The following is a 22,009-nucleotide window of genomic DNA, read 5'->3' on the forward strand; positions in this document are numbered from 1 at the left end:
TCTTTTCCCAAAAGGCTCTGGGACACTAGACACAAACTAAGCTTTCTAATTTGTCCTCAATGAAGTCAGACCCATGGACCTGATCCTGAAAACCCTTACTCAGAGAAACAGCATCATTGACTGGGACTTCTTCCATAAACAAGGGTTTGCAGAGGAGTCCATGTTACTATCCAATTACAGTTTGCATCCCCTAAGAGAATTTTGCAGAACTAGCCACGCTGATCCAATTATGTTAACAAGAGCAACAGCCTTTCAGAATTAGTAGTATTCCAACCCAATGAAATTAAGTAGGTTTTGGGAAAAAGACAGATTGGAAAAGGTGTCTATTCCAAATTTTAAAAAAGAATCAAGGAGATGAAGGATTAGAGAATATTAACTTGCAAACACAAGACAGGGTTTACAGCTATGGCATTAAGGTGAGGATGGTGTTTCTTTTTTTACAAGATCCTTATCATACCTTGCAATTTAAAGGACAGGCACTTTCCTTAGAGATTTCAATGTTACTATGGCCTCACTGTAGAGAAACGCTGAAGCAAGTTCAGTGAACCAACTCAAAGAGGAGTCCACTGGATAAGCCACCTTTGCAAAACATTGAGTGAATTCCAAACTACATCTTCCCTTCCCTCTCTGCAGATGGTACTTCAAAATATCAATGACTGCTTCCAATAACATTAATACTTGAATGGACTTCAGGGTTCTACCTGAATTGAAGTACTGATTTCAAAACACTCCTTCCTAGTGGGATCGGTTTGTGAAGATACTTTACAGTGAGTTGCTTGTTAGTTACACAGATTTTAAAAAGTGGACACTACCTCCTCTCCTCTTATGAAACTGAAATCTAGACTCTGCTGCCATATAGAAACTTTCCAGGACAGACTGGTTTGTCATTCTAGTTTTCTTTCCTTTCAGAAGGGATCAGAGATCCAGAACTCTCTTCTTCACAGAATTATAGAGCAGCAATAGGTCAGATTCTGGATCTACCAGAGTTTAGACTGGGCAAAAATAAAGTGGTGGCTCTCATAATCCACCCAACTGCTCCAGCTTGTACACATTGCTATTAAAATGATCTGCAATGAAATCATTTAAGCATCCACTGTTAAACTATCATTAAGATGCAGAATTAACAAGCCACGGAGATGAACAGAGCATGCATCCCTCTCACTATTTTTATAGCCAGCACTATGTTGATTCACATTCAGCTGACAGTATTATTTTTAGAATGTAAGCTTACATTCTGCAGAAGTGGATGCGGGCAACCAGTCATCTCTTAGTACAAATACATACCATTAGCCACCCGCTCGTTCTGACTTCAGGTTTAACAACAACTCAGACTGTGTCTTAATACAGAACATTCCAGTTATCAGAAAGATTACACAGAATCTTTAAGGACACAGATAGTTCTCTCCACAAAACACAGGAAAGCATTTGGCATTTAAACAGCTCCTAATGAAGAGCTACCCATAGCCCCAACTGGAACGGAATACAATTTACCTTTTCGGCCTCTCGTTCAGACTTGTACTGCGAGCCCTGAAACTGTCCTTCTCAGGGGTGTCATCAAATGAGAGGAGGACGTTTGACCGCAAGCCCTGCCAATTTGGACACACAGATAATGGTTCAAACCATTGGTATTTGCAGCCCACATGCCATGAGCCAATTCTCAGGAGCTACATTTGATTTTGAAATTCTAAATGTATTAATAAGTACAGGTGAGTTATTTTGATGTAAAATAGAATCTCTGTAAATTGACATCAATAATATCCACAGATTGCAGTTCTCAGAGCACCCTTTGTATTGTAAGATCCAGCATTAGCTGTTACCTTTGTAATGTAGGGAACAAAGTCTTTCCGGAAGGGCAGGCGACATCGGATGAACCACATAGCGATCACATGGTGTGCCAGGCACACGATGTACTGGTTAAACCTGAACAGGGGAAGATTTCAATAGTTTAGTTGTGCAATCTGAACACATTTTCAGAAGAGATGCAGTTCAATTCTAATATTACAGAGATGTGGAAGAGAATACTACTGTAAGTTGAAGGGGGAAAGGAACCTAGAGTGCAATTAGCAACATGCACTATTTGTCTTGAAGCTAAATATGGCCCTCCCTCAGCAACAAGACCATATATAAAGGTATCACACACAATTATATGTTTCCTCTGTAGATCTTAAAGCACTTTACAAAGGTAAGTCAGTCTCATTTTCCCCAATTTACAAATAGGGAAAAGGAGAGAAAAACAACAACAACAAAAAAGATGCGTAAACTTACTTGGAGGGATTTGTATATGGCAGAGAGATGGCAAACACGCTAGCATACTGCTCAGCTGCAAAGTTCCTATAGAGGTGAGGCAGCCTGGCTAGAGCTGAAACAGGTCAATAAGAAAATCATTTGTGAAGTCTCGATGAGAGCACTTTGTTACTGACTCAGGATTGAGCTGAAGCATGCAACGTTTTCTAAACCACTTGGTGCCAACAGGAAAGCTAATGTGACATTACATTCTCTTAATATTATTGTGCAAGGAGTAAGTTACAAGGAGGGAAAGATAACCCCAGATTTTCCAGTTCTCCAATGTTTTTATATGTAAAGCATGTTTCTTTTTTCTCAGTGCACACGTGCATTAGGCTGAGCAGCTGGGTTACATGAGCAAGAGGAGACTAGATGTTAAGATTTTATGGCAGTTGCAGCACTGTTACCAGAAATACAGTGAACTCTAGAACAAGTTGTATCTGACCTTAAAGTAAACCAAGATGATGATACTCATGCTAAATAATACAGTTAGCCTTTTCACAGCCACTGAAGAACACAGGTAAAACACAATTCCCACTGCAACTTACTTGAAAGAAATTCTAAGAGAGGTATCGCCATGTTTGCTGTAGCAGAAATGTGGGTTAACTTGACTATCAAGACTGGCAGTGCCTTTATGATGATGTCAGGCATCTCAACGCTGCACACGGATAAAGCCACAACGCACTGGTTTGCACAGCGATAAATTAAGCCATGTTCCAGGCAATAAACCATTTCACGCTAGAAGAATAGAACAGAATACGCTCAGTATAATAAAATAAGAACAGGCTCCATCTGCCACTAACCTACAACAAATCTCTAGCATTTCTACATACTAAAATGCTAGTTGTGTGTTGGTAACTGCATTGCTAGGGCCAGCAGCTACAAGAATTTTTACCAAAAATGCACTAGCAATTAAAGACTACTATCTCAAGAGAAAAAAAAAAAGTCACAGGTGTTTGGCTCTAAATCTTAGACAAAACATTTGTCATCTTGAAGTTTTTGAAATAATCCATTTTAAGATAACAGTTTCTGACAGAATAAAAAGGGACAAAATATTTAAGGCTTTTCTGCTCCCTTCTGATGGTTATCAGGGTCTTTCAGACATGGAGAAAGAACAGAATGACTATGCAGGGGATGGCAACAATAAAACTGACTATACGAAGTGCTATTAAATGCACAAAGCTCACAATGTGAATAGAGTTTTACTAACTTCTCTCAGTTACAGTCACCCTACATTACTTTTACTTACTGTGGGTATGTTGTTTTCTGGCAGAACTGCCTCTTTATATGTCCCGTGCAAATGCTTACAGGGCAACTGTACATTTAGTCTCCAAGTCTGAAATAGGCTCACATTAGAAAGCACATTGGAGACAGACTCAGACTTCACTTCCCACAGCCCATCCCATTGACAGTACCTGTTTAGCTTTGTCCAGGTAATTATGGTAAGATATCAATGCAGTCAACACTGGAACGACAGCCAGGTGCATGTCATTGCGGGAGAACCCATCTGGAGTGCCACGTAACCTCTCAGTTGTCTTTTTGTCTGTAAGCTAATCAGTTACACACTGGGCTTGAGTACTTTGCGTTTCACATGCCTTTTAATTCAGGTCTTCTTGGGCATAGTACATTTTCATAGTACAAGAGCAGTACAGCATCCCATTATGAAACAATATTAGCTTCCAGGTCCCAGAGCTCAATCATATACATACTAGGATCTGGATGCTGTACTTGGAGCATAATCTTCACAGTAAAACTATGAAATAAATCCCTTAGCTAACCTTGCACAGAGTTTTAATGTGGGGGAATGGATTTGCAGGAGACCATTATATACACCTAGAACCCCAAAGCCTTACATGCAGGTCAGTTTGTTTAGGTTTAGGCTCAAGTGTCCTCAAAACTCACTCAATTTATGGATACATTTTTATAACTATACTCTTTAGCAATTGAAGCATATGGACAGTTAAATATCTAAAGGAATTTAATTATCCTTAACACAAAGTTTTAAGCTAAAGGAAAGGGGTCACGTTGTTGGTGAGGGGGGGAGGAGGTACAGATTAATCCCAAAAATAAAGGGTATAAAATAAGAAAGCCTTAAAGCAAACACATTTCTATTAGAAGTGAAGTTGTGGTGTCTAGACCCCAGGAGGACACACTGGTTATTACCATGGAGCAGAGTGCAGAGCACAGCTGGTCAAGGTTGCAAGGGGAGGTTAAAAATAGCACTTTGTAGCGGAGAGACTCTGGTAACTTGTTGAGAACCAGTTTCAACACCTTCCAGTCTGTCTCCTGGAAAGAAGGGGAGAGAGTTTAGTAAGGAAGAAAATAACTTTCTATGGGAAACTTTGCATGATTTATATGTTAAATTTGAAAATAAAGCCCAACACGCTTCAAACAATGATTTGTTATTTATTGCTGTGATCCTTGTTTCTCCAGCTTTGTTAGTTAGCAAAGATGCTGCTTTTATTTGACGCATGGGCTGCTTCCAGGGTTTCACCCAACTGCATCCTCTAGCTCAGATGTAGCATAGACATTTTGATGCCATAAAATGGACGGATCTCCAAGTAGACGGTGAAAACAAGCAGAAAGAGTCCGACCCAGGCCTTTTCTACACGTTTCCTCCACCCGCCAAAACAAAAAAGTGATTCCAGAGTTCAAGACAACTCCTGGCCCCAAAAAAATGAATAAAATGCTGTCCAGAGCCAACATTAATGCACTTCATTATTTCCTTTCCATACTCAAATATCTAATGGTCAACAGGTTTCAGAGTAACGGCCGTGTTAGTCTGTATTCACAAAAAGAAAAGGAGTACTTGTGGCACCTTAGAGACTAGCCAATTTATTTGACCATAAGCTTTCGTGAGCTACAGCTCACTTCATCGGATGCAATGATGAGCAGTAGCTCACGAAAGCTTACGCTCAAATAAATTGGTTAGTCTCTAAGGTGCCACAAGTACTCCTTTTCTAAAATGCCAACAGTTTGTCAACTTAAGTTGCACTTCTAATTTTGGGGGGTTTTATTATTAGTTTTAAATCCTCTTTGAGAAGCAGGGTGACATTTTTCCTACTGGCTTTTTGCCTCTGTTAAATGAAAAAAAAAATCACCCTTATTTCCTGTGAAGCAGAATCCAGTGTTGGTCTGCTTGGTTTAGGAAGAGTTTTACTTGTGCTCCTCCTGGTGGCTGAAGAGTTGTAGGATCACACACAAATTTGTGGATGGAAAGTTCTGGATTTCAAGAAGCTATTTAGATATCCTCAGCTGGTGTTGGGCAACCTGGATAACATTGATTGCTAGATCATTTTAAAACACAGATCGGTCACATTTTAGGTTTAAATATAATTAATTATCTTTTAAGAAAAATAAAGCACAACAGTGTATTAATTGGCTATATTGTGAAATGGTGGGTAAGTCTCAAAGATTATACTTTTGAGATAAGATTCATGCATGGTTTTGTTTTATGTATTTTCAAAAAAGCATCCTATCAGACAATTTTTAAAGCCTTGAGTAAACAGATTAGGCTCAGCACTACATATGCAGTTTAATCAGCCACCACAAGTGGATGAGTTAAAAGCTCTATTCCTGCTTCTTAGTGTAATGAGTGTTATGATCTTCCACAAGAAATATTCATTTAAAGAAAAATTCAGTGGGAGTTTTTTGGGCATAAAGGAAATAAAAAGCTGACATTCCAGAACATTTCAGCATTAACATTCCAAACGCTTGAGTTTTAAACATGCAAATTTATGTGCAAAACTCCACTGCAGACTGAGTTCATCAACGTACTTGCTTCAAACACTGCAGGAGGACTCGGAAGAGCAGTGAGTAGGGCAAGTAGCCCATCCGAAGAGTGGCATTCTGGGAAGAAACATTGGGGCTTCCTGATGGAGGGGAGAGGGTCCCAGCAGGCTTTTTCTCAGACACCCTCTTCTCTGGTTCTCTACGCCATGGAAATACAAACCAGGTCAGTGTTTCAGTAGCCATTACCAGACACAAAAGCAAGATGAGAAATGCATATGCAAAGCAACAGATTTCAGGGAAGTGACCAAGCCAACTAGTCAGAAACATGCATCACTTTATTATCTACAACAAAGGCTGCTTCTCCAAGTTCCTTTTCAGAGATACCTCTGTTAAGAGGGTTAAGTTAAAGAGTCAGTTACTACCAGACTAGGCTGTGCAGCTTGAATAGCAACATTTCTACAAATCACTGTACCACATCTTAATGTAAAACCAGATTTCTCAGTCTCCTGGCAGGAAATTGCAAACAACAGATTTGTAAACTTTTGCAGAGTAGCTACGTAAATCCCAAGCCTCCAATACACAGAACTCTGAGGCTCCTGAGAGCTCTGCATGCCAAGGATTTGCAGGACTGGTTCCGAAGTTATTTACTAGAGGAACACCCCCCACAAGCCATAACTATGAATGTGGTCTGATAACTGCTGATCAGAATTTGGGAGATTGAGAAGAGTTGTACAGAGGTCGTGACAGACTATTAATATACACATGAGAATGTCACGGTTTCAAAGGTACTACAATGCAATGAGAAACATACACCAAGTCACAGAGGCAGTAGGGGCTAAATCTCACTGCTCCATCCTTGTTGGTAAGGCCAAGGCGGTGGAGGGAGTCTGCTCGAAGCATCAGCAGAAAGTCAAATGCCTGCAAGAGAGAAGATTTCTCACTGCATTCTGGAATGACTCAAAACCTCTGCTGATGGAATATTCCCCCAGCTTCTCACCACCCAATCTGCTGTTGTTCCTGGCCAGCAAGAAGATTTGCTCTGCATTGGGGCTGATTCTGTAGGGGCTCCCACCCTCTGAACTCAACTGCTATGGAATTTATTATACACAGTGCCATCAGCTAACTAACATTTTACTCCTGCACTGGTTGTTCTACAGCTACAGAGGTATGCTGCAGAGTACACAGTAATAAAATTCCTACAAACTCCCCATCTTCTACCCAACTAAAGCATTAGTTCAGCCCCTCCTATCATAGTGCTAGGAGAGAGACTATCCATACCTGCAATCTGATGCTGCTAGCAATCGGGAGGCGGTAAACGTACTTATAGTGGAGTTCGATGTGATTAATAAGCATCTCATACACCCGAGTGGCATGGCTGGCAGGCAAGCTGTACAGCTTCGTCTACGGAGGCACAGAACAACAGTCAAGATACAAACTGAAGGTTTACTTGTTAACAGATTAGCCCATCTTTGGTCAATCGGCATCAAACGTACAAAGAAAGGCAACTGTGAGTTGTTCCTGAGGCCAACACGAACAGATGGTTCTGTACAGACCCTTTGTGCAGACTCCGGAGCAATGGGCAGAATAGGTTGAAGAGTTAGCCCTCCACTGGGGCACAGGAAGAAGCCGCCACGGCCTGCCTCAGAGGATCCTGGGGATCACACATACACACAATCCCCAAACAGATCCATCTTCCTACTCTTAAGTGAATGCAGCACGTGCGCATTATGAACACTGACATTTCTATGAAAACTGTTAGAGTGGCAAGTTTGACCTTTAATTTATGAATTACCCAAGAAAGACGTTACTTGGAGGTATAACGCTATACCCCACTGACGCTGCTAGTAACGTCAACAAACAAAGGGCAGGGCAGGCTTTGAGACGGCCTGAGAAAGTGGTGTTTGGATCCTGACAGGCTAAAGTCACTTAAGTTGTTCTTGTGGAATTTCCACCATCTTGAATGGTGAGTGTCTGGCAATACAAGAAATCTGGGTAGTTTTTGCCCAAGATAGCAACTGAATTAGTGAGATTTCTGCTGAGAAATTTCAGTCACATTAGAACTCTTCTCATTTTTGATCTAATCCAGACCCCAAAAAGTCACAGGTGTGGGTTTGGATCTGGGGACCTGAATTTCTTTGGGTTTAGGATTCAAAAAGATTCAGATTTGAGAATCCAGTTCTGGCTCCTTTCTAGCTGGACCCTAGGAACATATCACCAAAGCATTCACATTTATGACACACTGGCTGTTAGTAGATAAAGATTTAATATTTAATACACCATATGCAAGGTACCGAGTCAAGAATAGAACTAACCCAACCATGGCTAAAATATCCTCTATTCTGTTAGTTTAAAGAGTGGGACAAGTGAACTAGTCTATGAAGTTACAGAAGAGAAAGAATTTGTTATTGGGAATTGACTGGCCAGTAAACAAAGCCCTAGAGAACACTGTTTTAAGGGAGGGATTTTTAAATGCTCCACAGTGTTACCTGAAGAATTACCAGGAGGCCTAGAACAGCTGTCTTCACATCCTCTAAAGCAGCAGAATGAGATAGAAAGTCTCGCTCCTCCAGATCAACAGGAGCCCAAAGAGAACGTGCAGCCACCTTTTAAAAACAGAAGGAGAAATGCCCTTTAAAACCCACATCGGGCACAATGAGACACCAACTTAATTCCATGCCAATAGGTCAGAAAGGCACAAAATAAATGGTCCCAATGAAAGTCTCCTAATGTTGTAGATTAGCTTGGATGTGCGTTAGCAGAGCTGGTTCCAAAGCACCTTTATGCTTTTCATTAGAGCTCTGACTTCCTCCAAAATCCAGGAGTCCTACACAGCATCCCCCTGGATCATATATATAATTAACTGTTCACCTTCCTTGTTCTCCAGTAAAGGGATTGGATAAGAGATGGAGACGAAGTTATTGGAAGTGTCACTACTGAGCAAGCGAAGCCTCACCTTTTCTATGATATCAAGCAAGCTGTTAAAGTGATGCGTGTTGCAGCCCTCGGCCAGGTCCACCAATAGCTGAGTGGCCAGTTTCCGGACTTGATGGTCTTTATCCTCTGGAATATGTGCCAGCTGTGAGATCACCACTACGTTAATCAGCTCCTCCTGTAATAGGACAGGCTGTTCAGCAAAATGTCTCCCAGCTCACTCTTATTAGCGAGTTAACACAAAATGTATATCCATGATCAAAGAATCACGAGGTCATACTCGCTTTAGTCTTCATTAGCTCGTTGTTTAGTCTGCTGGATTTCTTCCTCCAGCCTATTTAAATATCTTTCTAGGTCATCTCTCCAAACATTTAGACTATTGTTGAACTTGGACTCAGCAGCTTAGGTCTCTATCGATCTACAAAGGCGTTGTAGCTCAACTTTAACAGACCTTATTCACATGGGATTCACAGGCCTTGTTTTTCAGAGAGGCAAGAAACAAAGAGGCGGTAGCCAGTTTAACAGAATTTGGAGGAATCTGAGCAGTGCCTCTTCCACTTTCCTTGCATCAGACACACTGAGCAGACATTCCTTTAAGTTAACAAGCAAATCAATGGTCTCTGCTCGGTCACAGCGCCTACCATCTTGGATTTCAATTAAGACAGAATTGAATAGAGTCAATCCACTCATGTCAGATAATATCTTGACCTCATATTGGTACAAACTAAACTTTGTCTCTATCCAAACCAGATTAAATCTCCCATCCCCAACACTAAAAAAAAAAAGTTTTGTTTTTTTTTAGTAAAATGAATGGAATTGACAACCTCTCTGGGAAACCTTAGGATAGGGAAAGAAGGTATTCACAAGATGCCCAAGGTGAAAATTAAAAATGCACATTGTCAAAATAGACCTGCTAATATCAACTCCCATTATATATACACCAAACCGATAACAGACTTAAAAAACGCAGCTATGGACCACATTTAATAGGCAAGTCCTTCCAGTCACATTGCAAAGAAACCTAATTACAGTGTCCTACATTTTCAGAACCGTTGGACTGACTCTTCAGAATTGCAGAAACTAGGCCTGAAGAACTAACACGATTAAGCATCATTCAAACATTTCTACCACCCATTCCAGATCTCAAATGCAAACACCGCAACTAAATATCAATAAAATACAAACCTCATAAAACTGTCTGTTAATGCTCAGGACAAAAGACAAGACATCCAGAACTTTAATCCGAACTGCACTACGACACTCGTTCCTAAAAGGGAAAAAACAAACCCAAAATGGACAAAAGAGTTTAAGGGGAGGACAGAGAGCATGTTGTGACAAACTCCCTTTTTTCTCGGTTAAAAACGTTACAATCAAAGGCCACGTGAACTTTCAGCGAATGTTCTCTGCATATGAAGTTGCAACACCAAGCAGACAAGGTGCTACCGTCAAGAAAAAACTGGAGGCTGTCTACAAAAAAAAGAGCTCCCGTTGGAGCACATTGGCAGCCGTATCCATCGCCAAAACTTAGAGTCAACCAGGGAGAGCATGTGTGAATGGGAGAGAGACTCCGTGCCACAACTTTAGAACCACGCACACAGGGATGAAGTGGTCTTTATCCTAATTTATTAAAAGGAGCCAAAAGCTCTGGATTGCTATATCAGGGAATCGTTCTACAATACAAAAGCATGTTCTGGGAAACTACCATTGCAGAACCCCATACTACCAGACACTGTTAAATCAGAAGCATTACTGATAATTAGGAGGTAGGGTTGTAGTTCTGATACCAAGGAAGAGTGCCACTCAATGGAGCACAGGACAGATGTAATTAGAGAAGTGAAGCAGCCAATGGCCACCCTCCACTTTCTTAAAAGAAGGATGATAAGCCTTAGTTGGACGTTTTTGTTCTGTTGATTGGACAAAAAGCAAATCCTCCATTCTGGAATCACCCCCGTATTTCAGCAGCCATTACTAACATTAAAGAGATCCAGAGAGTTAGATTGTTTTAACACAGACAGTTCATTAAACAGGCTGCACACACATTGAAACAACCTTTTCCTTTTAAAGCTGCAGTTTCCTACCTGAAGAACCTCTCCATTAACACCTTCAGGTTATGAATCCAGCCATCCTTGGCAGGGTGAATAGACTGAGCTTTGTACGTTATTAAGTTTAGTAGAGAAGATTCCTTTAAAAGAAAATGTAAGAATGGTCCCGTGCTTACATACTGTGCATGCATCTCCTTTCCCCTCCCTCCAAGAACAGGTTTCAAGGGGCTGTGAAGTCTTTACTGTGGCTTTATAATGTGTGCTATTTTATGACTCCCGCCGCCCTTGGCTGTATGGGATAAAAATTTAATACTGACGTGAACAATAAGAGGAAGGATGGTCTTGGGGGCACTCAGATTGGGACTCTGGAGTTCTGGGTTCAATTCCTGGCCCTGCCAGACTTCCTGTGTGACTTTGGGCAAACCACTTACTATCCCTGTACCTCAGTAAAATAGGAATATTGAATGTTTCCTGTGGGTCTCTTGTGCTCTTTGGGACAGGGACTGTTCCTTGTTATGCGTTCATACCATGTCCCCCAAAATGGACCCCAGATTTTGGATGGGGCTTCTAGACACTACTGTAGTACGGAGAAACATTTCCAGGAGGTTTAAAAGGGGAAAAAAACCACAGTAGGCCGTATTGACTTGAGATGGGGGAGAAGGTCTTACAGGTCTCTGATCAGCACATCTCTCCACCAGTTCAAAGTATCTCTCCTCAGACCCATGGAATTCATTCTGGTCACAGAGTTCTTCTACAGTAGTCAACAGAGCATGTACAATGGACTTCAAATCCTGGTTCTCTATACTCTGAAACACAGACAAGGCCGCTCTAAATGGTTTCTTTTTCATTACAAAGTATGTCACAATTGAAATAAGAGCGCTGGCTGAGAAGTACAAGAGTCAGAAGTTAGGCCAGACCCACACTCAGTCCTCTTCCCTTTCAACACCAAATATCTCACCATCTCCATGACAAGCACAGCTTCCACTGACGGGGGAGCCCCAGCGTCAGACACCAAGTCTATAGGCTGTGGCAGGGTACATGCTACCCCCCATCAAAAGCAGAAGCTGTAGAGTGCTTTTCAGTATTAAAAAATAAGACCATTTTATAAACCAAAATACTTCCTACAAGACATTTTTATAACATATATCAAGATTTGGCTCAATACCTACCTGTAGCTGCTGGAGTAATCGCTCAACGATATCCAGAAGAATATCCCAAGTGACAGCCTGCAGCTCCTTCCCATACTTCTTGATTAATCTGGTTATGGACAGGACTATTTCATATGATACAACTGCATTGGTACAAGTCATGGCCTGGAACACAAGTTTCTCAGGTCAGTTAATGATCTGTAACCTTCTTAAACTGAAGTTGATCAACATCCTACATATTAAGAAGTTTGAAGGGCTCAATCCTTCCATCAACCTACCTACTGCCTCTTCGGGAGGTGGTTTAACTACGGTGACAGGAGAACCCCTTCTGTCGCTGTAGTAAATGTCTACACTGAAGTGCTACAGTGACACTGCTGCAGCATGGCCACTGTAGCGTTTCAAGGATAGACCAGCCTGAAGTCTGAGGCTACAGCTGCAAAAGCCGATCAAAGATGGCCATTTTATAAGCACAGTAATGTATTCCCAACAGGTGCAACTCAGATGTTAAAATGCACACTTGGTTCCACAGGAATATGAGGCTGGAGAAAGTGATACCAGCTCTCGCAGTTTGGCTGAAAGGTCCCCAAACGCTGAAGACACAGTAGGATTTTGTAATGAGACCACTCAATCTGGTCACTCAAACCAAGCCCATTATATGAAACTTCTAATATTGTTTCAGGGACTCTCTCTTGCCTAAAGCATAATCTACAGATCAAACATACAGCATGGCTAGCCAATAAGGGAACTTTAACGCCATTCCCTTTGTTGTGGCTAAAATCCATTACAAAAATGTCCTTGCCACCTCCCAAAGTACAGAAGAGGGCATGAAAGGTGGCAGGCTACTCCCAATTTAATATCGCACCAAGGGTTTAATAAGTGCCCTGGTAGAGGAGAAGTGATCACAGTACAGCTTCCATCACTAACACCCAGCCGGTCGAACACTTCAGCCTTTTCTCAAATAGCTGCAGTTTCCATTAACAGGCACTTCTGCCAACAAGCTCATAAATCTTAATCCTCCCCTCAGGGTGTCTCTCCATTTAAAAAATCCTGGCACTAATTAAAAAAAAAGTGCCACACTTCACTTTTCATTCATGCTGACTTTGTCCCCTCTCCCTGCATTTGTATGCTGTAGACTGGAATCTACTTGAAGCAGGGACAGGATTTTTTTCGCTGTCTAAAATGTCTAAAATGTTTTTTGTGGTACCTCAGTGTCTCCAGCCCTCTGCCGGTGCACACAACAGTTCACTCTGCTGAGGACTGAAATGCTTTAGGTCTAACCCACGTTATGGGGTAACTGCGTGAAATTAATGGCCTGTGTTAAATAAAGTCAGCTTGATGTTTTAATGGTCCCTTCTACAGAACTATGAAAAATTCAAGAATTTGCTATGTGGATCAGTAAAGTATTCCCAAACGAAGTATCAGTTTAAGCTTGAACTAGCTATTGCCTCCTTGTTTCATGTGTTCCCCATCTGTCTCTATCCAACTGTTGGCTTTTGTCTTATAATTAGATTGGAAGTTCTTTAGGGGCAGAAACTGTCTTGTTGTTCTGAGTTTGCACAGCACCTAGCAAAATGTGGTGCTGGTCCACGACTGAGGCTCCTAGGCACTATCACAATATAAAAGTTCCTCCCAAGTACCACTTTACCTTGAGGAATGAGGGCAGCACTGACGTAGGTGAATTCTTGAGAGAATACAGTCTGTGTGCACCCCACAAAGCCATTCCGACAAAGAACACTGCTCCTCTCAGTAATGCTGCATCCATCATGTAAGCTCTAAGACAGGGTGCAGAAGGTAAGCCAAGATTTTCTTAGATCACACTATAGCAGCAGGTTTAGTTTTAGAGTACAAGACTCATGCAAAGGGAAACGAACAATACTTAGTACTTCTAAATCAGAGCATCTTAAAGGACTTAAAACCATGAAGACTAACCATTTAGGCACTGTTCTCATTTTACTAATGGGGAAACATAGGTATAGAAAGGTTAATTAACTTGTCCAAAATCACAAAGCAGTCACAATTTCTAACCGCTATACCACACATGAAATTTTGGGTCTGCTCCTGTTCCCATTAGAATCAGTACGTCATTTATTTCAGTCAAAGCAACACTGAGCTTTTTCTTAAAAAAGAATTTAATAGCATGACATTCCATACCTGTCTTCCATGATGCGGCACATGTTGTATATAGCACTGTGCCCCAAATGGGTTCCCAAGAGATTGCGCATAAGCTAAAAAGCAAGTATTAGAGAATTTTCAGAGAAGGTTTCAGTAGGTCATTATACAGCTTCAGGGTCCAGTCAGTCAAGAGAGGTTACATACGCAATTTAATAATGGACAGTGCAGCATTTAATAAACTAGAGAAGTGTGGTATATGCTCTGATCTCCTCTCAAAGAACTATTATAATCATAATAAAGGTAACTGGAGTCTAGATTTTTAACATACTAATATCCAGAACAACATAGCTTTAATGAGACAGAACTGTGCATGGTACATGAACTCATGCCCAGGGAAACAAAAGAATTCTGACCTTCCAGCATGGCTCACAAAGCTCCTTAACATTGATGGTGCGGCACAAGGTGATGATAAATACCGGGAGACTCTCCGAGGGCAGGCAGTTGTAGCAAACCACAGCATCTAGGACCTGCAGGGAGACCTTTGTGGGGGTGAAAAGCACAATGGTTACTCACTTCTCCCTTGACATGGCATTGAAATACAGCTGGTTAAACTGTCCTGACTTACGGCCACAAAACTCCTCAGAAGTCAATAGGGATACATCAGTTCAGGATGTAAACCAAACCATGACAAGGATGGTTAAATAGTGAAGGAAATCCCTTAGCAAGATCATCCGGGTTCCTTTGTCCCAATGTTTTATGACTGAATTAATAACTTAGTAGCTGTACAGTGCTTTACACGACCTCAAAGTGCTTTATAGAGTTAGTTAATCCTCACAATATTTTACTGTCCTCACTTCACAGGGGGTGAAACTGGAGTAAGAGAGGGATAAGTGACTTGCCCAGTTGGGACTGTGACTCATGATATCCTGGTTCCCACCTCTAAGCTCAGACACCTAAGTCATCATGCCTCTCTCCACCCAACATACAACAATATAGTAAGCTCCACACTTTGCTACAGCAGCTTTCCCTGAAGGAAGAAAATCCCTGGGAACCCTAGAGAGTTTTGGCCTAGCTATTCAAAAGTGGCCTGATCTGTAATGGATCAGTTCTATAGAATGTAATCGATATTAGAAGAGGCTCCAATTACTGACCTCTATGTCAACCGATGATGATGTCTGAATGCACAGTAGGCAGATCATACTGTTGGAGGAAAACGTAGTTAAATATGTTTATTTTAATCAAATTTAACAAATGACCAAAAAAAATTGGCCAAAATTAACACAATTAGGTTAGTGTAGAAGTTTGCCCTGTTGCTTTCCTGACTGTGGCTCAGTTGATAATACTTCTGGGAGCATGCTTAGTGTCACCAGCCCTTTTCTGAATAGCTAGTTTGCAGCTGCACTTAAGCTACATCGCACTACCATTACTATTCATTAAATACAGCTGGGTACCAGGGTCCCGAGTATATAAATCTAGTGAAGAGAATATGGTCAAGTTAATCTCCTATACAAACTAGGGGATTGAGCACTATGTAATTTAACCCAGGTTTATAGATCATAATATCATAAGAGCTGGTGTATTGCATTATACTGTTTAAGTTCTCATGGACAGATCTTCAAAAGTGCTCAGTACCAACAAGAAGAATCAGGTTTTGGGAGTGGCTGGGAGCTGAGCTCTTTTGACAATCTGGTCTGTGAAGGAGAGTTCTACTCTGAAAGATAAGTAAACATGACATCAAGAGACTCCATATTTGTGTTTCATTGCTTTCATATCAATTTGGTTGATTTACACAAACAGGTTTCTAAAGTGTCACCCCTGCATCTTCAGTTCTGGGTTTGGAAAAGCGAGATGGGTTCTTTCAGGTTTAAGCATCACTGAGCTATGACGACTAAGCCAGCCAAGTTCTACCTTCACATACACCCACCCCACCCCACCATCTTCAGTGCAGTTACAAAGGTATAATTCTGGGCAGAAATTGGCCCTGCAATTGGAATCTATTGAACTATTCTGGTGACAGGCACATAAGCCAGAAACAGGATCATTCTCCCATAACTCTTCAGAGCCAAAACAGCTAATAGCAGCAAAAGAATACATTTGCCAGAAAAGTCAGCTCTGACAACCACCTGTGTTCTGAAATAAAAACACCTGGGTGCCATTTTTAATCACTTTTCTGACCACAGCCACACCAATACTATTTCAACAGATACCCTTTCCCCCCCTCAAAGCACACTTTCCGAGGCTAGCTGGGTCATTTGTCACCCAACTGGTCAATCTGTGTGCACAAAACCCAGATTTGCACACGCAAACAGATACCCCTGGAGGTCTGTTGAAAATTTAGACCACTGAATTTATCCACAAACTCTGCACAGCAATTTAGAAACAATAAGTGTTAGTAGTTTAACCTTACTGGACCATATCAGCAACATAATCTTCCAGGTAACAGCTGTTGAACTTGACCAGGTTCACTAGAACTAGAAGGAATTCTGAGGACAACCCGACATTCATCCACTGCAGGACAAACTCAGCTAAAGGAGAAGGAAGTGGTGGTGTTACAACATGGTTTCAATCCAAAAATGCTGCAAATTCCCTTCTGGCCCTACTTGCTGAAAAAGAGATCTGTCCTTTGATGTATTTCCAGCTACACAAACTGCTCCCTAGAAGGCAATAATAAAGAGTGAGGGTCGATTGACCAAGGCTGCTATTTGATCTATCACACTCTTCTTAGCTGCTACTTACAACTGACTTGCCTATCTGGCTATAAACTGCCACATGCATTGAATTCACATTTTTATGAATTTGCTAAATTTGCCTGGACCAAACCACATTACAGATGTAAAACAACTTCAGATGGGTTGTATTAAGTTTGCCACAAGACGGCAACAACAGAAAACCCTCCAAAAATAAACAGGCAACAGTTTAAAATTAAGAAAACTCCCCAAACTCACAGATGCAGAACATCCACAGGTTTGTCACTACTATAAAACTGTTTATCACACTGGCATGGGAGAATTTGTACCCTACAACTTTACACAATAATGTAGAATAGTACATAATTTTTATGCCTTATAGAAAAGTCATGGAATTTTATTTTAAAGAGGTAAAACCAGCATCATGAAGCTTTTTTCAGCATGATTTTAAAACAACAGCATTGCAGCTTTCGGACAATCCTATGCCAGAATCTGAAGACAACAGCAACCCTCGGCATTTGTATGCAGCACTCACCCAATTCTTCTTCCAGGTGAGTAATGGATCTTCCATTATCCGTGAGAGCCTTGAACACTGCAAGCCGTTCATGCAAATCTTCATTAGAAGGATAATCCTTGATAACCTGAAAGAAATGTGCTCTGAGGATCCCTAGTCTCTCACCCTGAAAGGAGAAAGAATTATAGTGTGAGATACAATAGAAACTGAAAACTAGACTTATTACAGACCATGATTAGGAAACTATCAGAAAGTTATCACACTTTAAAAGCAACCTTTTCCCCCCTTGGGCTGTGTGAGTGTCTACTGAAAATCTTCCCATGGTCTGCTGCGAATGCAGTCAGTTCTCCTTAGCCTCTTAGAGACATTTATCAAGCTGTCACTGCTAACCCCAGACAGCTTTTCCAACGTTCATCAGGCCCAGAACCCCAGAGATGCAGAAAGTGGCCCACGTCGCAACAGCCAGACCACGAATTCCAGGACTTGAAAAGGAAATGCTACAGACAGCACTGCTCAGTGGGATCCTGTAATAGCTTGAGGATTCATAGAGCCTGACTTGATCAGACTGAAGAAAAAGGCTCATGTACAGAATTTGCCTCGATGACCAGCGTACCTGCCACAGCAGGGATGCTGCAGGTCAGGATTAACGTGCTTGACACAGCTGTCTAGGCAAAGATTATACTGTGCCTGCTGCACTGTGATTGAATTCAGCCACTGCAAACACTCCCTTTTTCAGGAGTACAAAATGCCTCCCCAATTAAAAGAGAAAAAAGGTTAAACTGAGAGCCAAGAGAATTAATCAAACTGAATGCTAAGCTCTTCCTGTTCACTGAGCTGGACTAAGATAGAGAATGAGAAGAATTTAAATGGCAGGAGGCAGCCAGCCAGTGCTATTCATCTTGCTCTGTGCAAGCCTTATTTGGAAGGGGGAGCCTTTACCTGTCCTTGAATGATGGCCTTCAGCAGGTGAAGCACAGCATGTCTGGCTTCTGCTGGTAGCTCTGGCTGAAGCATATCAGCTACCACTTTCCATATTGCTTCCACCGCATGCTGTAAGTGGACATAGAAAGCAACAGCACCATTTATTAGATAGCTATGGTTAGCAGGGTTAAGCTTGTTCTGGGGTCTTCCCCCTACGACAAGGTCACTTCTTGAACTGGGGCAAGACATGCTGGGGAGAGTTAACAAGATTCATGCCTCGTAGCTTCCTAATGCCCTCTTCCCTGAGTGCTACTTCCACACACCTCTCCTATAGCCAGAGTGGAAATTGTGCGCCACATCTGCCCAGTGAAAGTTGGCGTACACATAAACAAAATGACTGGACTGGCTTCATTCATACCATTAGCTATTTCCATGCAAGTCTCTGTGTGGATGCTTTTGTTTTGAGTTTAACCAACATGACAATCTGATGTAAAGAGCATCTAACACAGAGACTTGCACAGAAATAATTAAGAGTGTGAATTAAAGCTGATTTAAAGTTATTTCAGTGCATGTTTGTTCGTAGAGCAACTCTAGGTCAGAGGGAACTAGCGGACACTTCCCTGCAGGACTGTAACCAGCTACTAATAAGGTTAAGTCAAGAGCAGCATCCCACTACCCTACAACAGGTATAATAACTTTGGTGTCTCGTTTTAAGCACCTCTTAAAGCTACTTGTCCTGGAAAGCCTTTCAATGATGCTCTCTCTGCTTTGCTTTGGAGTGTGAGCTCTTTGTTGTACAGTTTATGTTTCCACTGTCCAAATCAGACGAATACAGATTCATAGATTCTAAGGCCAGAAGGGACCACTGTAATCAACTCATCTAACCTTCTGCATAATACAGGCCATAGAAGTTCTTTGAAATAATTCTGCGTTGAACTACAGCATGTCTTTTAGAAAAAGATCTAATTTTGATTTAATAATTGCCAGTGATGGAGAATGCTCCACTACACTTGTTAAATTGTTCCAATGGTCTTTGGGGCAAGGATCATTGATTTCTTATAGGTTTGTACAGAACAATAAAAATGCAAGATATAACTTTCTGGATTACAACAATTATAACAATGTTAAAGGTAGGCCAAATTACTTAAGTGTCTTGTTACAAGAGAAGTCAAAGGCTGTTGCTTAAAGCTTATCTCAATCCTCCTAACATTTACCCTACACCTGACAGCAAACATACCTCTTCAAATTTTTTGGTTTTTGCTACTTCACAGATTTGACTGATCGCTCGTATCCGGTTATTTAATCCACACTCTACGCTTAATTCCTGAAAAGAAGAATGGAAATTATTAAGATAACCCAGGCTCTGCCTTTCTTCATCAGAAACATCCCTCTCCAGCTCTCAAAATGACCACTTGGATCATTATCAAATTAGCTCCACATTGTCTAAAAATTGTTTTTAGAGCCTAACCATTAGTCACCCCCACAGAGATGCACTTAAATGAAGCTGTAACCAACATCAGCAGGTTAAAGCTCATGTAGAATGATGACAGGATGAGGGAGAAATGGAAAGTGTGCTCTAATTTAGCCTAATATAATAGCACTTTACACTGACACAGAGCCTTTCAGCCAGGCATCTCAAACTACCCAGATATGTCAACTAATTAAGACTTGGCAATACTATGAGGTACTTAACCTTATCCCCATTTTATCTATGATTGACCTGAGAGACAAGTAGGATAAGTGAATTGCCCTAGGTCACAAACGGAGTCAGTGGCAAAGCTGGAAATAGGACTCAGGGGTCCCGTTTCCCTGTCTCCAGCTTTAACCACCAAGTCACACCCCCTCCATTTTTGTGCTCATCGCCCATTCATCTCAGCTCATACTCTAAACTCAGTCCTCAAACCCTATAACAATTTACCTTGAGTATTTCTGCAGTGATGATAAACTCTGTTTGCTTGCCCTCTGATGATTTGGAACTAGCCCGGGATGGTCCCAGACCTAAGAGGCTCTTAAACTTCTCCTTTAACCCAGGATCCTTGCTTTGCTGCTTCGCCATTGTTGACAAGAAAACTCCAAGAGGCCCCTGCATGCATAGAACAGTTACTATATAGAGAGCTGTAGACAGAACCTAAGAACCAGGCAACACTGGAATCCATCTCACTTTTCAATGGGATATTTACACACAGCTCTACTCTCGCAAGTCTTTGCAAACAGGCCAAGGAGTGAACTCCCTTCAGATCAGGGAAGAGACACTGGCAGGGGCGATGCTGCCAGGTTGTGGGATGCTTGTGCCACTGTAACCTTTGCTGAACATGTCCTCGAGCTAGCTAGGGGACGTCCCCGTCTGTGGCAGCACTTTCCCAGAGGGCTGTATGTGCAATAAAGCAGCACCAAACGCCTGACCAGCACACGTCAATTTTCGAACTGTACAGTTGTTTTATTTTATAGGAACTCATAAGGTGTTTTGCTCCCAGGCTAAAAACCTTGTACAGTAAATTTCATCTCGGAGCAAATTTTGAAAGTAGCAATAAATGAAAAAAGGAAAAGTGATGGCAAAAGTGTGAAACTAATTAAATATTGCATCACACCAGCTACAGTGGGGTGGCTAGAGGGGTACAAGGAGTAGGTGTGTCAATCTCAACCAAAAACAGTGAAGGCCCTCAGAAGCCATTTCTCCCACACCACCACAAAACAGGCTCCCATTAGACCAGGTACAGCATCAGTAGCTGCTACAGAAATATGGCAAGTGCTAAATAAATATACTCTTCATCACATATGCCTCCTTTATGTGAGAAAGAGGGTCCCAACTCCACAATGGGCCTGCTGTCCCATGAGTACTGGGAACAAGTTAATCCCCAACATCCACCATATGTATTTTGTGCATGATCCCTTTATAAGTCTCTCCCAGCCCCAATCTCTCACATATCTAGGTGTGGTTCCCTGTACAGTTCCCGCTCCCACCTCCCACACATATCCCAGCTCCCTAGAGGGACAGGCCCCTTCCATAACCCCTCTCCCACATAGTCCCCCATCCTATCGCCACCAGAATTGTCCTCTCCACATCCACTCCCTAGTACCCATATAGCCCAGCTCTCATGGGAAGACCACTGTATAACCCCCTTCAATCCCTAATATCCCAGCTACTTATAGGGGGTCCTTGTACAATTTCCCCCACCATGGATGCCCCCGATAAACCTCACAGCCTCCAGGGGTGGGCCCTCTGGGACCCCCAAATACCCACATTCCAGCTGCTCACGGTGAGTGGGGGGGAGGGGGGCTCTCATAACAAACCCCATCCCCCTACCCCAGCTTCCCAGGGGACACCCTCTTTATAACCTCCCAGTGCACCAAGCCCTCATAGGAGCCCCCCAAATCCCCAGCCCATGGGGGGGCGACCCCACATAACCCCCAAGCCCCATCTCCCCAAGGGGGTACCCTCCCCCAGCCCCACAGGCAATACCCCCCACGCAGCCCCCCCAACTGGCCCCTACCCGGCCCCTCGGCGGGGGGGCCCCTCCATATCACCCAGCCCCCCCCCGCTCCCCGGGCAGTACCCTCCAGACAGCTCCCCGCTGCCGGGCCCCGGGGACACTCACCCCTCCGGCCAGCAGGCCCGGCCCCCTCACCCCGCTCACAGCT

At 42.3% G+C, this 22,009-nt stretch overlaps 1 protein-coding gene across 8 annotated transcripts in view; it reads right to left on the bottom strand.

The window, feature by feature from the left end:
• Positions 1-21,996, bottom strand: part of TSC2 (TSC complex subunit 2) — a 44,032-nt gene extending 22,036 nt beyond the window's left edge. For 7 of the 8 annotated variants that reach the window (XM_048866410.2, XM_048866408.2, XM_048866405.2 and 4 more), the window contains exons 1-25: positions 21,967-21,996; positions 20,289-20,453; positions 19,608-19,694; positions 18,389-18,499; positions 17,471-17,615; positions 16,656-16,773; positions 15,400-15,448; positions 14,662-14,787; positions 14,288-14,361; positions 13,782-13,908; positions 12,158-12,301; positions 11,657-11,794; positions 11,025-11,128; positions 10,132-10,213; positions 8,969-9,124; positions 8,502-8,618; positions 7,294-7,416; positions 6,827-6,933; positions 6,061-6,214; positions 4,447-4,569; positions 3,699-3,833; positions 2,832-3,021; positions 2,266-2,359; positions 1,818-1,920; positions 1,492-1,586 (exon numbers count right to left, since the gene is read on the bottom strand). In XM_048866410.2, coding sequence (XP_048722367.2) covers positions 1,492-1,586; positions 1,818-1,920; positions 2,266-2,359; positions 2,832-3,021; positions 3,699-3,833; positions 4,447-4,569; positions 6,061-6,214; positions 6,827-6,933; positions 7,294-7,416; positions 8,502-8,618; positions 8,969-9,124; positions 10,132-10,213; positions 11,025-11,128; positions 11,657-11,794; positions 12,158-12,301; positions 13,782-13,908; positions 14,288-14,361; positions 14,662-14,787; positions 15,400-15,448; positions 16,656-16,773; positions 17,471-17,615; positions 18,389-18,499; positions 19,608-19,694; positions 20,289-20,426 — 2,840 coding nt within the window. In that variant the 5' untranslated portion in view covers positions 20,427-20,453; positions 21,967-21,996. Of the gene's footprint in view, positions 1-1,491; positions 1,587-1,817; positions 1,921-2,265; positions 2,360-2,831; positions 3,022-3,698; positions 3,834-4,446; positions 4,570-6,060; positions 6,215-6,826; positions 6,934-7,293; positions 7,417-8,501; positions 8,619-8,968; positions 9,125-10,131; positions 10,214-11,024; positions 11,129-11,656; positions 11,795-12,157; positions 12,302-13,781; positions 13,909-14,287; positions 14,362-14,661; positions 14,788-15,399; positions 15,449-16,655; positions 16,774-17,470; positions 17,616-18,388; positions 18,500-19,607; positions 19,695-20,288; positions 20,460-21,966 lie in introns of those variants that run through there. The other variant, XM_048866407.2, reaches the window with a different exon arrangement.
• Between the last annotated feature and the right edge of the window lie 13 nt (positions 21,997-22,009).

Source organism: Caretta caretta, chromosome 10 (genome assembly GCF_965140235.1).
Source record: "Caretta caretta isolate rCarCar2 chromosome 10, rCarCar1.hap1, whole genome shotgun sequence".
In the NCBI taxonomy this organism is placed as follows: Eukaryota; Metazoa; Chordata; order Testudines; family Cheloniidae; genus Caretta; species Caretta caretta.